Below are 15,818 nucleotides of genomic sequence, written 5' to 3' on the forward strand. Positions count from 1 at the left end.
TTCATTAGAGATATACTTGAGAGCAAGAACATTGAGCTTGTCAAAGTGCATACAGATGATAATCTTGCAGACCTTCTCACGAAGAGTCTTTCAACAAAGCGGTTTACTCATTGTCGACAGATAATGGGAGTTGGATAGATATATATATTTTAGCTTTGTACATACCTAGACTAAGCTGATTCTTTTCTTCTCTTAAGGCACATTGCCTTTAGATAGGAGATTGTTGGGAATAAAGGCCTCATGCCTTTAAATGTGCTCGGGTGTGAACACACCCTTAGCACTTGTACTTATATATATATATAACTATCTAAAAACCTAAAGGTACACACTCGTCATTGTACCTACAAATGTGCTTACTCTCCACTTTGCTCTATCTCACTCTCTCTGTCTCTCATTGCGCATAACGACTGATTGTCTCGATCTCCGTGCCTAACCCGTCACTACACAGATCTTCCATTTCCCATCACCAAAGGTGGTACGAAATCATCGTCATCTAGCTTCCTTGTGCTAATCAAGCTCTTCTTGAGCTGAGATACATGCCGTACATGTTGAAGTGTGAAGACACAACCATGCTGAAACTGCGACTGCACACTACAAATACCTGCAATGTCTCATGCATAGTTGTCCCCAAGATGGACAACACCATGTCGACCCCTTGTATAGTTAGAAAACCACTCACGATGAGTGGTGACATGAAAAGAAGCACCTGAATCTAGAATCCAAGTATGCATGTCATCATCCGTATCTACAAGTAAAGCATGTGTACTAAAGTGTGTAGAGACAAAGAGTACATCATTCCCACTGTCACTGTCATGAGTGGCTACATTCACGTCTTCAATTTTAACACTGCTCTTCTTAGGCTGACTCTCTTTCTTCTCTTCCTTGCTATCATCTGTCTTCTTGCCCTTTCCTTTCTTTTTCTTCCATCTATAGCTGTCATGTTTAAAGCGACCCTTCTTGTCACAATGATGGCATTCAACATCCTTACCACGTGATTTACACTATCAGATTGGCCTTTCTGTTGTGATCTACCCCTAGTATGCAAAGCACTGGAAGACTTATTGGATGCGTTGTTCTACCGATTCATTTCTTCCATGAGTAGAGCACTCTCTACATCGGCATACAAAAGAATCTACCCCTAGTATGCAATGCACTGGAAGACTTATTGGATGCATTGTTCTGCCGATTCATTTCTTCCATGAGTAGAGCACTCTCTACATCGGCATACAAAAGAATCGCATTAGAATTGCTCATAGCAATCTTGAATGTATCCCAACTCTCTGGCACAGTGCAAAGTAAGAACGTAGCCTTAAATTCTTCATCAATCATGAACTTGAAGGCAACCAACTGGCTGAAAATGGAGTTAAACTCACTCAAGTGAGTAGACATTCCTATACCCTCTTTCAAACACAAATCTAGAAGCTTTTTCAGTCAATAAACTTTACTTGCAGTACTCTTCTGGGCATACAGTTCTTCCATTCGAGTCCAAATAGCATAGACAGAATCCAAACCTTCAATGTTAAATAGCAAGGCATCAGAAATCGATAGCTCAATGGTTGAGCGTGCAAGCTCATTAAGTCATCCCAATCTTCTTGTTCCATATCTACAGGCTTTGCCCCTTAAGTCTTAATCAGCCTTGCCTGCTTCTTTTGCAACAGGATATTATAGCATTGTTTTCGTCAGACTGCAAAGTTATGTGCTCCTTCAAGCTTCTTAATGTGCATGAGATGATTGCTGTCACTGTTACCAATCATGATTTTCAGCCCAATGTGACCAAAAAATTCAGCAAATGCAGGCCCAAACTGTCACACAAGTGACCAAGGTACAAACAAGTACCAACCAGCAATAAATAACCACAATGCAGAAATTTCAGATCGGCAAATAAATTTTTCAGAAGCACTAGACCTTGTGCTACAGCACTCCACACCTAATTACAGCTGTTCCAAGGACAAATACATCACATTACATGAGAAGTTGACACGAACAGTCAAAAGCCCCAAATTTTTTGTACTCAAAGCATCAACCATACATTTGCACTGTCTCTGACATGCATAGAATAGGCCAATTTTGCCAAAATAGAGCAATTTCAGCAAAACCCCTAAATTTTTCAAGTGCTAGATGTCCAAATTGCATGGAATTAAACCCGTGTCTACATAAAATGACCAAATGGCGCACAAACTTTACCTAAATAAAAAATGCCCCAAATTACACGAGGTCCAATGTGCATCAATGTTGAGAAATTGGGTAAATTGCAGCCCAATTCTTGCATGTACATAAGAAACCCCAAATGTCGGAGGCAAAATGTCATAAATTCCTGCAATTTTTGAGACAAATATCACTGTTGTGTTTTGCTTGTATCAAATTTGGACAAATCCCCAAATTTCTCGGTCCGGTGTGCACAAATTTTAGTGAAATTGAAAAAATTTCACTAAAATGTGAAAAGCCCCTAAATTCTTGGGCAAATGTGCACCGATTTTGCAATTTCTGAGTCAGATTGTCTAGTTTTGCATTAAAGTCCCCAAATTCGAAAAAAGCCCCAAATTCCTTTGGCAAAATTTGACTTTGTGCCTTTGCATGTGAACACTTGATGAGGGAGAAAAGAGAAAATGGTTTTCTAGAAGAAAAAAAAAAAAATCGTTGACTTGCCCGTCGGCGCCTAGCCTCACATGGACAACTTCTTCCCGTCGTTGCCTAGTCGCTAGCCGGTCGCCAGTTGTCATTCGTGCAACAGTCAACTACACTCAATGAGCACGCCTAGTCGCTCCCTGTATGCGACCAATGTGGTTGCCTGCCTGCTCTCCAACAGCCCATCAATTGTAGGCTTGGTAGTCGCCTGCTCACCCAGCCTACACTTGACTACACCTCGAGAAGCATGCACTCCTAAGCTGTCTCGAGAAGCGTGCACTCCTTGCCTACTCTGATATCAGTTTGATGGAGCTTGAGGGAGCTGAGAGTGAACGTGATGGATAACACACACAGAGAGTAGAAAGCAATAGAAAGGAGAGAGTGAGCACGACACCTTTGATGTTCGGTACAAAAGACTAGTCTACCTCTTTAGGTTTTAGATAGATAGATATATATGAAAGTACAAATGTACTAAGGGTGTGTTCACACCTGTGCACATATAAAAGGCACGATGGCCCTTTATTCCCAACAGTTGAGCATTTTAAGGACCCATTAACTCGCATGTGTCAACAAGTCTAGACTTCAGGTAGGATGCCTTGAGATTGGAAGATTGTTGTGATTCGGTTACTGCCTAAGGTGCCTTCTCGGATCACTTTTAAACAATGGAGACCAATTTTTGTTATGGGTTCTTTGTATAAAATCTTCTCTAAAATCATTGCCAATAGATTGCAGAAATTAGTCATGCACTTCGTTCATCCACGTCAATAGGGTTTCATTAAGGGACAGAATATAATGCATAACATTTTGAATGCTCAATTGGGGATTGATTATGCCAAAGCCTCAGGCGAGTAGGTTGTTATGCTTTAGCTAGATCTTGAAAAGGCATTTGATCATGTTACTTGATCCTTCTTGCAGCAGTTGATGTCCACCATGGGATTTGATCCTCGCATGACTTCTCTTGTTGATACCATTAGTCAAGGTGTTGTGGCTCGTATTACACATAATGGAGGAATCACATATGAAATTGCCTTATCTCGGTCTCTTCAACAAGGCTGTCCTCTAAGTCCTTTGCTATTTGCCTTGGTCACTCACCCGATGCTCTCATTATTGGATAAGTTGGCTAATCAAGGCGAGATTGTTGGTTTGTCTCTTCCTAGTGGTGCTCAACTTTTGGGTCAATCTTTCGCTGATGATTGATTCCTTATTGTTTCTTAAGGTTGATCGCACTAATGTTAATCGGGCAATGGCTACGTGGAATCTCTTTGCTTTAGCGTCAGGACTTCATATTAATGCTTAGAAGTCTACACTACTTTCTTGTATGGAGAGTGATTTGCAAGTTTTCGGTTGGCAAGGAGTTGTGATTTCTAAAGGAGATATAACCTGACACTTGGGTTATCCTATTGGTGTGGATGTATCCCCCCATGCCTTGCTTGATTGGATGTCATCTCATATACATGATTGATTCATGTATTGGAAATCTCAAGGCTGGCCTCTTCATGTGAGACTTAAAGTTGATCAATGCATCATGATCAATATGGGCTCGTTTTTTCTGCCACTACCTTGGGCTAAGAAGTCTCTTTTGGAACTTGTTCAGCCTATTCGCTTCATGTTGTGGAAAAGGAAAGGGAAACGTTTGGGACAGGTGTGGATTTTGTGGCAGCATGTGACTACTTCCAAAAGGATGGGGGGAGCAGCTTCATTGGATGTTAATTTGCATATGGTTGCTTTGAGACTCTCACATTTGCAGGTACTATGTATACAGAGTCATCCCTGGTCAGATATTGCAAAATTTTTCATAGAAAAGAGTGGCATCTCTCATGGTAGCACAGTTATTCAAGTTTCTTGGTGGCATGAGCTTAACTCCACAAGGCCTATTAAAGACTCCTAGTCTTCTCTCTTTTCTCATTTGATTGCATCCTGGCAGGAGATGTTACGTTTTGCAGTTTGGTGCCCTCTTGATCTTTGTAAGGAGGAGAATTCACTACAAGGAGAAGTGTTGGCTACCTCCAGGTTGTTGGATTGGCCTGAAAAAAAATTGCTGCTAGATAAGTTTAATCGGATGGCTCATTTGGGGTTGCAGAGAGTCCATGATGGTGTCATTCCTGGGCAGCCCCATTTTTATTCTTTTGGGCGTATTTGGCAGCACTTTCGGGTGCCTCGTAGCTATCATAACATTTAGTCGTCCATACAGGACAAGCTTTTGAGGTACTCTCCTTAGCTTGCTTTACAGCCATCTCCCTATTATGATTGGATGTTTGTGCTTCTTGATGATTTTGAGCAAAGGTCAACTAATCAAATCTATCATAAGATGGTCGAGGCAAGAGATGGATCACTAGAAAGGCTAATAAATTATGGCATATTCGGGATAGCCAAAAAAAGTGGCAGGAAAGATTCCTCCAACTCTAGAAGTCTAAGGTTCCTTATCAGGGTAAAGTGTTCATGTGGAGGTTGCTTATTGGCCAATGCCTTCCAACTGGGGATATGTTGTGTGCTCACAAGATCTCCCGTGGTCGCTATGTATTTTGCACTACATGTGATGAGACATTGCTTCATCTCTTTGTCTCTTGCCTTGTTGCTCAACAGATTTGGAGTTTTGTTTCTCGTGTGTGGTTCTCGACGACTCAGCACAGATATCTGTCTTTTCGTGGATCATGGGAAGGATGACTTCTATCTGTGATTTGCAATCAGATTATTCTTGCCTCTTCCATTTCCTTAAATGTACAGCTCTGTGGCATATTTAGCATACTTGGAATGATTTTATTTTTTATTTGGTCTCGAGCATCCATGGTCATGTGGCTCATGTTCGTGGTTTATTTATATGGCAAATCTACTCTTGGGTTTCAACTGATTTGGTTCTTCTTGACATCGCTACTCCTTGGTTGGACATTGTTCGCTCCACATTAGCTGTTCTTTCTATGTGATATTTGTGTGTTGAGTCTTGTGATTTGTGTTTGCTCTATTTTTCTTAGCCGACCTGATGGTCTGATGTAAATATTTCTACTTAATTCATTTATCTTCACAGAGAGAGAGAGAGAGAGAGAGAGAGAGAGAGAGAGAGATTGCACGAAAAAAGAGAGAGAGAGAGAGAGAGAGAGATTGCACAGAGAGGTGTTCTTTGTTGCCGCTTGCAGGCTAGCTCTGCCTTAGTGAGCCTCTTACAAGCTGGTTGACTTGTCCTTCATCTGCATCTTCACTTCCAACAGCTTACTTGTCCTTGCATCTGCGCGGCTACAAATTCATGGATTTTAACCTTGTCTTATCTATATGCTACATGTGTATCCTACTTCTTGTCATTGCCAAAGACTCGGCATTTTGAGAACGTTTTCCAACAATAGACCTGATGATGGTTGGTATAGTTTAGTATTGCCATGGTAGGCTTATGTTACTCTCGATTTGTAGTTGTGACTGCCATATGAAGTGCCAATTAGCAAATGTATTCAGACTCTCAATAGTGCGCAGTTGCAAAGATTGTGACTACAGAGCTCTAGATTTTACACATTGTGACTTAAATTGACATGGATATGGTAGTTGATTGTTTAAGGTGGACCATTACAATTTTTCTCATCAAATAGCAACTCCCAAATATGGAGTAAGCTTTCGAGTTCGAATGTCCCTATGAAGATGAGATTGGCTTGAGAACAAAACTCCATTGATGGTCCTGCTAACTAGTTAGACATGTAGGGTGTGGCAGGGGAAGAGTAGGAGGCATGAAAGGTCTTCCTCTTGGCAATAGGAGTATGTGATGCTTGGCAGGACCTAGCTTTTCATGAGAGGGAGAGGTCGATGGACTTCTCTTGGGGATACAAGCAGCTGGGGAGAGCTCTTTTGGAGCAGTTAGACTGGTTCTATGTGGGAGAGTGGGGGTGCTCTTGAGGAGGTCAGGTAGGGCAGTTGGCTGGCACCACTTTGTCTGGATCACTGCCCAGTTCTCCTCACACTTGATGCTTCCACTTCAGCCCTTGACACGTATTCCCATCGGATCCTTGACTCGATCTACAAGAGGGAGGAGGTGAGGAGGCAAATTGAGCACCTCTAGACTAGGAAGTGGGCCAAGGTGTGGACCGGATCGCAGAGGATGTTGCAAAGGTCTTAGCCGAGCCAAGCAAGATCCAGCCCTACAAGCCAGGCAGCAATGTTAGGAGGAGAGAGCACTCCGGCGAGACCTAGTAGCCACTCCTCAAAGACTACTCTAGGAGGCGCGAGGGGGTCCAACTCTCCACACGTAGGAGGTGGGCACACGGGCAGCCCTTGCCGGTCTTGAGGACTAGTGCTCTGAGTTCTCCTTTTGTGCCTCAACATCTTGTTGGGCGCAAAAGGGGGACACGATGTGCAAGGAGTTTTTTCAGGTGCATCAGCCTCGCACCTCAAGAGATCGGATTCGTAGCCTTCGTGATCAGTACGGGAGGATTCTCTCTAGTCCAGATGAGGTGATGGAGATTGCCACTAACTTCTACATACAGCTTTTTTAGCAGGAGGCAATCTCAGCCAGAGTATAGCGTTGTAGAAGCAAGTCATGGATTGCATTCCGTCCCTAGTCACAAAGGAGATGGGATGCTCCCTCCTAGACCCCTTCACAGAGGAGCTAGCTGAGGCCTTTCATGCACAGAATGGGCAAAAATGCCCGAGAGAGGATAGCCTTTCTAAGGCCTTCTTCACTACCTATTGGGAGGTGGTGAAAGATCCCCTATTATTGGCCTTTTAGGAGATTTTCAGCTCAGGACGAATGCCAGGGAGTTTATCGGCAGGTCTTGTCAATCTCCTTCCCAAAGGGGGAGACCAATTGGAGCTATCCCAATGGCGACCAATCACCTTGTTGTCAATGGCCTATAAGGCACTAGCCAAGATGATCGGTAGTCGACTCCGCCCCGTGCTTCCAGATACCGTTCACAACACCCAAACAGGTTTGTCCATGACAAGAGCATCCTAGACAATGTCTTCACTTTCATCGAGGCGATTGAGTGGGCTTAGCACAGTGGTCAGGGATTGGCAGTACTCCTAAATTTTGAGAAGGCCTATGACAAGGTTGATTGGGACTTCTTAGAGGGCACCATGGCAAGGTTGGGCTTTCCCCAGGCGTGGATCTGTGGGGTTTTTGCACTTTACAAATTGACCACTAGCACCGTTCTCATTGGTGGCAGGAGGGGGGAGGAGTTTCGGCTAGAGAGATCTGTTTGGCAAGGCTGCCCTCTTGCCCTATATCTTTTCTTACTCTTTGCGGAGGTGATGTTTTACTTCCTCCACTCACGTGTGAGCGGGCTATGTGGCCTTTGACTTTCAGTGAGGGAGGAGATTGAGCTATTGGACTCAGAGTATGCAGATAATACTGCTCTTTATGTAGAGGATCATGAGCTGATGCTGGAGAGTGAGAGACTAGCTCTGGAGGTATTTTGCATTGCAGCTAGAGTGAAAATCAACTGGAAAAAGTCGGTTGGTTTTCTTATAGATCGGCCTCTACCACGGAGTGTGGTGTCCACTTGGGGTTCAGATGGGTGAGCAGGGGACAGACGGTCCGATATCTAGGGTTCCATGTGGGATTGGACATCATTCCTACCCAACAATTTCTTCTAGTTCTCGACTCTATTAGGCAGAGGCTGACCTACTAGAGCACAGTCCGCCGCCTTTTCTTAGCGGGCCGAGCCTTGGTGGTCAACCAAGTCCTCCTAGCAATGGCTTGGTACACTGCCTCTCTTGTTGGTACTTCTCCTCGTCTTGTGTGGTTCAGCTTTGCCTCCTAGTGCAGAATTTTCTCTAGGCTAGCTCAAACGGTTCTAGGGATTCTAGGGCCAAGGTGGCGTGGACAACCATCATCCGGCATCAGTATGAGGAAGGGCTTGGGATCATCGACCCAGTGTTCCAAAGCCTAGTCCTTTTGGGCAAGCTAGTGGTCCATGGTCTCACACCAAGTGGGCAGACCTGGATAGTCCTTCTGCAAGAGGGTCTCCAGGCGTTGGCAGTGAATGGAGGCCATCCTTGAGATGGATCTTCACAACTGGCTAGAGCACACCACCCAAATCTTCCTTCCTCCGTAGCTTACTTCGAGTGTGGGAGGGCCTTCTGAAGGCCCTAGTTCAGTGGCCCCCAAGATGTCAGGAGGAGATAGACCGCCAATCGATGGTCTAGAACCCCCAGGTTAGAGACCGGGACGAGATACAAATTGGTGAGTGCCCCCACATCTAGTGGGCTAGCTAAGAGGCTGGCCCTGCTCGTACTATCAGCAGGACATGGTGGGAGGTATACAGGATGGTAGATCAGGAGGCAGCGAAAAACAAGGAGCTGAGGTGAGGAGAATGGAGATTGACTCAGCAATCCCTCAAGAGTGGCTAGATCTCCCAATCCGAGAGCTGGTGGAGCCTGGTGAGGTATGGGTTGCTAGATTCTCATCGGCAGGTATCCCCTTACATGTGGCAGGCAGAGTGGGTGGTGCTCCCTACGCGACTTTCTTCACCGTGCAAGATGGGGGGTAGTTGGTTTTTTATGGAGGGCAGCAAGGTGAGGAGATTGTTATCCTTCCTTAGAGAAGGATCCGTGTGGTTGGACTCCAAGGGAAGACCTGGTGACTGGTGTACCCTGGGGGGAGTTTTGGGAGTAGTGCCTTTGGATATGGGAGTGCAAGCCACTTGATGAGTTGGAGTGGGACCTTGGAGAGTGGCTATGGCCGGCCACTACGGTTGCCAAGAAGCCACTAAGATTCTTGGAGTACACAACTAGGATTGGTAGACATGTACTGATGTAGGAAAACATGGATTGGACACCTTCGCGTAGCAGATAGTGGGCAGAGCACATCATTACAGATGCCCTCCGTCGGACCTTCTAGCATTGCCTATGGGACAGGCAGAGGCCGAGGAGGGTGTCGTATTTCCTTTGGCTTTTGGCACATGGGGGTCTACTGGCCACTAAGAGTTGGTTGGCACAGATGCAGCAGGATGGAGGTTGCAAGCATTGCCCACAGCAGCACTTGGAAACCCCAAAACACTACCTTTGGTCTTGCAAGGCGGCACAGCCCGTGTGGAGAGGAGCCTACCGTATTCTCCTCCATGTGGCACCCAGCCTTGGATGTATCTCGTGGGGGGCTTTTTATTGGCAAGCAGTCAGCCTAGGCTAGCATCTTTTGTATGACGCCAGGATGCAAGACACGATTTTTCTCATGGAGGCTCTATCCAACTGCCAAGTATTGGATCCCATAGCAGAGCGCTCAAAGTTATGGAAGATCACACGGAGTCTTATAGGATGGCACATTTGGAAGGCACGCTGTCAGGTGGCTTTTGGCAGGGAGTGCCTTTTAGTATGCGCGACTTTGGCAGAGCTTTGGACCTCCATCATCCACTCCCTCCGTGGCCGTTGGAACCAGGTGCAGGGCGAGTCTCGAGCTTGTCAAGAGCTCCATCTTCACTTTCTGCTCACTTGGGGCGTCCATGACTTGTTCTTCACGATGCAGGTAGGTAGCCCTAGATGGTGATACACCCCATCCCCCCCAGACCGTTGAGAGGCTTGTATACATGATGGATTTGTGATTTCATCAGCTCCAGCTAGTCTGAGCATGTGCACTTCATTGTAATCAGCCTTCTGAGTAATATAATTAACCACATTTTACTTGCAAAAAAAAACTGGTTAGACATGCTCTCCCAATTTGAGAATTGTACTGACTATGATGGTTGATCACTGGCTATGTGGGTCTAAGATCTCCATCGCAATGTTGTTTTTTTCTGCCACTGTGCCTTCCTTGTTGAGGTTACCCTATGACTAAGGAGTGACGGTCTGAGTCTACTTCTGTTTTAGTTGTGTGCCTCTAGCCTTTGAGCGACACTTATCCTCAAAATGGCCAAAGGCTCTTGACAATGTTGGTAGTATCTTTTTCTTTGAAAATGTACATTGTGTCTGTATTACCAAAAGCTCTTCTACAAATGTTATTCTTTCTCCTTTAGAGAAGGTATCTTGATGAACTTATTGATTCTTTCTCAGCAGCTTATTCATAAAGCTCAACATATTAGAATCACTTTCCTCGTAGAATTACTTGTGTCAAGCTCGGATTCTTCTTGGTGTCATGAGCTCCATAATTCCTCGGTCCATTGTCTATTAATCATTAGCCAATTTAGGTTCCTTTCTACTATCTCAACGGAGGATCATAGGCTAATGCTTCAAGGCTCCTATGAATAGATGGATAAGGAATAAAGGAGAGATTTTGGTAACATTTGAGAGCTTTAGAGCAATAGGAGCAAAATCTAGAAGGTTTTCTACAAAGGTTTATGTAAGGCATATCATTATCGCACCTTGAACCCACCTAACCTAAACAAACATTGTAAATATTTTCTTCGATAATAATATTATAACCTACGCATTATAGAAACTCACAAGTTTTTAGTAGACATATGACTCTTCAAAGAAAGTTGAGTGATCCCTTGTGGCTCATTGAATTGTTTTGACCTATGTCAGTTGTGAAATCACTTGTGAACAAAATGAAAGTATTTCTATGGGAGTTCGTTTAAGAACATGTGGTCTGGTCATCAAGGGAGGAGCCTTCATACTGAAATGTCAGCAAGTAATCGCCTATTCTACCAACTCGATCTAAAGGTCATCATGCTTTGGGATCTTGAACTCTTGGAACTCATGGTCAAGATTGATACGATGGGTTCTATGGTGAGCCACGATGGGTGGGCTTGCAAACCATGGTATGAAGGGGATAGATGTGAATGAAGACGAATTATTTTGTGGAAATTGAAATGTAGATAACGTGGAAATGATGATGCACCAAGTTCAAACAACTATGAGAAACAAAACACAAAGGAAAACATGTGATTTATAACCACTATGGTAGTTACATGTTTCTCCCCTTTCATTTGAGTCTCGCAAAGTAAGCTAAGAGACCCACTCTTGCTCAGTTCCTCGCAAAGTTTGTTCACGAGACTAAAGAGGTGTGGATGAGTTGAGGCCATCCTCCCTTCAAAATCCTTGGTCTCACAAGCTTAGGTTTCTTTAGAGAGTACTTAGCTACAATACCATGTAAAGAAATACTCGAGCACACAAAGTGATAATCGAACAGAGAGATGAAGAGTAACTCACAGACAATGAGCACTACACAATAAATAATGAATGATGCTCAATGTAGTAAACACACTATGCAAGAGTGAGTACAAAACCTTGAACTCCCTCTTCCTCAAAATGGACTAGGGTGGAAATAAATTGGAGAGTATGTTTTACTTTGAATGGATCTTGAAATGTAACAAGCAGCCTCCAAATAGTGACCATTTGCAGTACATGGCAAAATGCAGGACTGAATCTGTTGATGACTGATATGCCAACGAAGTGGCAGCAAACTGGCAACAAACAGCTCCAGGAGTGTTGGCACAGGCTGGTGGCAGGTATAGGCTGGAAGCGCAGCAGTTTGGAGGGTAGGTGACAGCTGGCTGATGAGATGGCAGCTATTTGGTGATGACAATAGGCAACAGTAGACACGGTTGTAGACCATAGAAGCGGGAGACACCTCGAAATGCCTCTGTACAGGACGTAAAACGCAGAAACGTATGGAGGAGGACCCAAAACGCATTTCCCTGTCCGAAACATTTCTCCTTTGGGGAAACGGATGCCACGTGGCATTTCCCTTGGGGAAACATTTCGGTTCATCTCATTTTCCAACAAGCCCGTAACGTTTTCAGTAAAACGTAGTATATTCTTTACACTTTAAATGTAACATTATTAACCATCATGTTCTTTATGCTTGCCCAGCATAGGTTAGAACTTAGTAATCGTCGTGTTCTTTACGCTTTAAACCTGGCATTTAAAGCATTATTAAACTCATGTTTTTTGTGCTTTTTAATTGTCAGGTTCTTTCAGCATTATTAATGTTTTATTGTTAAATGTTTGATGTTTTAATGTAGCCTTTTCTTTAAAACTTGTAACATTAAATATTTAATATTTAAATATTAAATGTTTCATTAATTAAGCTTAAATCATTAAATATTTAATGTTTAATTATTTAAAATGATTAAGCTTAGAGTTGTTTCTATCTGTTTCAACTGTCTTCCTTAATGAGGATGAGAATGAAGAGAATTTGCCTACAGCACAATTGAAGACTATGACATGGATGAGGAAGAGGGAGTTATCAGCATATTAATTATGTGCCAAAATCCTTGTATGCATCAGAAAGCTTGGAAATTAGAAAGCTTTGATTTTGAGTATGAAACTTGTATTCTAAGTTTTAGCTTCTAAGCTTGTCCCCCCCCCCCCCCCCCGGTGGCCTGACTGGATGATGTAGCGTTTCCGTTTTCCCCTCCTCGAAATTTGACGTTTCTGTTTCCATTTTCCTGTTTCCCTCAACTATTGTGTAGACAGCAGTAGACAGGGTATCAGCAGTTTGCAAGAAGAGATGGGTTGAGTGGAAGGGCAGCCTTCTATATATAGATGTGTGGACCCTCCCGAATAGCTGGTTGAAGAGATGTACTTGGCTGCCTCAAGTTCTCTTCAATAGTGACTTGGTCAATTTCCTGAAGCCTACAGATACTGAACTCCATGCCCTATAATAGAGGTAGTGAATCTGACCTCAAAACTGTTCCCAAGCCTTGGAAGATATGATGTGCTGAAATATCCAATGTATGCTAGGCTGCCATGGTCCACCATGAGCAGTAGTGGTCGCTAATCTGCATATTTGTAGCTTCTTCCATAGCTCTTCACCACGAAGAAGGCCCCGCATAATGAGCTTCACCATCAGTGCTCTACTCTAACTGTCTGTCAACAATCCCCAAACCGCCTCTAGATGAGCTAGATGATAACATCTGGAGCTACCTTTGCCCTCATGGGGGCTACCATGTCCAATAAAGGAAATGTCATGCCAATTACTGCGAGTTTAATTAATGCAACTTCGACGAAACACTAACAGCACCGATATCCATGTCCAATAAAGGAATATCGTCCAATAAAGGAAATGTCATGCCAATTACTGTGAGTTTAATTAATGCAACTTCGAGGAAACACTAACAGCACCAATATCCATGTATTATTCTGATGCATGTAGGGGTTTCAAGGGACAGCTATTTATGCACACGTATTTGTGTGAACACCCACTTGGATCACTGGTTATGGGTATTAAATTGATTAGTGTGTGAACAGAGATTAGGGCCGGCTATTTATGCACATGTGTATTTGTGTGGACACCCACTGGATCACTGGTTATGGGTTTTAAGTCGATTTATGTGTGAACAGAGATTAGGGCCATTAAATTAAGGGTGATATAACCTTAGTTTTAAAAGAACACATTAATTAAAACATGGGTATTGGCTGGGTGATGAATAATGGCAGCTCTCCCCTCTTTGTTCCATCACTTTCAGATTTGACTTTTCTACAGATTGCATTGATTGCATCTTCTCTTTCCTTTCTCTTAAATGTTCACCCTAAAGTTTGCTGCTGCTGAAACCCTAATCTTTGCGGTCTTCTCAGAAATTTGATGAACCTTTCACACTATGTGGTAGGAAGACTTGGCAAAAACGAAAACAAAATGTGTGCTAGAATGCAGGTGCTTGTCTATGCATTTTTTTCAAATTTAGTAAGCACTTCTGTTTGATTGTGTTCGCAGGGAAGCATGTATTTCTATTCTGAACTTTATTAAGGATACAATTCACTTGTGTGATTCTCCTGGTGGAAAACCCTTCAAAACAACCCTGGACTCAGTTTTGTTGCCAAGAGGTATAACCTTGTGTAGAATCCTGATAGGTGCTTTGGCTGGTGCAGTGCCTGAATCAAGAATTGAGGAGGTAAGACTATCTGTATCTCTGGTGTATTAAGTGGAATGATGTTCAATAAAAAGGGATTTCATTCTTAGCATATATTTTTGATGACAGGTATTAGATGTGCTTTTAGCACTTGCACAACTATATGGTGCACAAGTAGTACAATGGTCTGAAAATGTGATTCGGCTCATTCCATCAATTGCCGTGGCTGAACATGAGCAGAAAGCCTTTTTGGAGGCTGTAGCATCTGCAGCTTCTGGTCCAGAGTCTCCGGTTGTTAAGAACTCACTTGAAGAAATTTCAGATGTTTGTCGTCGTAACAAGAAGACCATGGATCTTGTACGAAATGTCTTGAAGCCTAATCAATTGACACTTCCATCAGCGGCCTAGCTAGCACAATCGTTGGAAATTGACCTGCACGTACACACAGATGCATCAATTTTTTCATCCTGTACGCACCATTCTTTCCTTAATGCGGCATATGGAAATAATTTGCACATGGCTGAACTATAGCATATGCTCGCTTGTTACAATCTGCATGGCCCAGCAATTTTGATCTGTGTAAATTACTGTTGGGTCTGCAACTCTGTATGATTATGCAAATTCTCCAACAATCGCACAAAAGATGACATTTCAATTCACCTGCCCATTTTAGAGATGGGATTGCATAAATTCATGTATTTCTTTTCACATTGCTGGAGTTAAGAGGCATGATTCTCATTGTAAGCTCTTTTGTTCTCTCTTTCCCAACATTGTCAAATCTCTATACAATGAAGGGTTATTTGTAAACCCATAAAATATCTTCCTAAAGTCAGTGCGTGATATTGATCAATCACAAAAGTTTTGAGCTGCTTGAACATTGATAACAAATGTGTCATGAGGGATATTGAGGTGGTGAATACGCACATGCATATGTTGCAAAATATAATAGAGGTGAGTACAGTCGTTAAGAGAGCAAAGCTAGCTCTTGATGGGAAATTTGTGGAAAAGAATTGACTCCAAGCTACACCTAGTTTTGTCATGTGCATTACACAATTTCTTGCCCTTTTGTGTTTGTATTTTTATATCAGAAACTTATGTTCTAGTACAGCTTCTTCTTCTTTCACTAGTAAGGTACTCTTTTCTAGGAGATAAAGTGAAAAACTTCACATGTCCCCTTCAAAACCAAACAATCAACATACTGTACAAAGGCAACTGTGACATGGTTTGTTTGAGAACCTGAAACAATGCTGAATCATCCTTGACATATCAATGCAGACGCATGACCTTGAGGTATGTGTTACTGTCCACCAATGATTACATAAAATTGTCTCAAATAAAGACCCATATCCATGTGTTTCTAAGTGGGTACTCTTGGTTTATTAAAAAACTGAAAGATAACGCTAACCAGCCTATATATCTAAGATCCCTCCACCAAGTAAAAAGCACCCAAGCAGGGAGACGAAGCAATCTAGTACTTCATTGGATTGTAGCATC

General features: G+C 43.1%; 1 protein-coding gene across 4 annotated transcripts in view; it reads left to right on the forward strand.

Annotated features, from left to right (window-relative positions):
* MOS14 (ARM repeat superfamily protein) overlaps positions 1 to 15,301 on the forward strand; it is a 256,030-nt gene extending 240,729 nt beyond the window's left edge. Inside the window, exons 27-28 of one of the 4 annotated variants that reach the window (XM_087696211.1) lie at positions 14,189 to 14,366; positions 14,454 to 15,301. In XM_087696211.1, coding sequence (XP_087552337.1) covers positions 14,189 to 14,366; positions 14,454 to 14,732 — 457 coding nt within the window. In that variant the 3' untranslated portion in view covers positions 14,733 to 15,301. Of the gene's footprint in view, positions 1 to 14,188; positions 14,367 to 14,453 lie in introns of those variants that run through there. The other 3 variants (XM_087696202.1, XM_087696193.1, XR_015693625.1) reach the window with 3 other exon arrangements.
* Positions 15,302 to 15,818: the final 517 nt, after the last annotated feature.

The sequence above is a fragment of the Lygodium microphyllum genome, chromosome 2 (assembly GCF_053477565.2).
Source record: "Lygodium microphyllum isolate KBCC chromosome 2, Lygodium_microphyllum_v1.1.10, whole genome shotgun sequence".
Classification (NCBI taxonomy): Eukaryota; Viridiplantae; Streptophyta; class Polypodiopsida; order Schizaeales; family Lygodiaceae; genus Lygodium; species Lygodium microphyllum.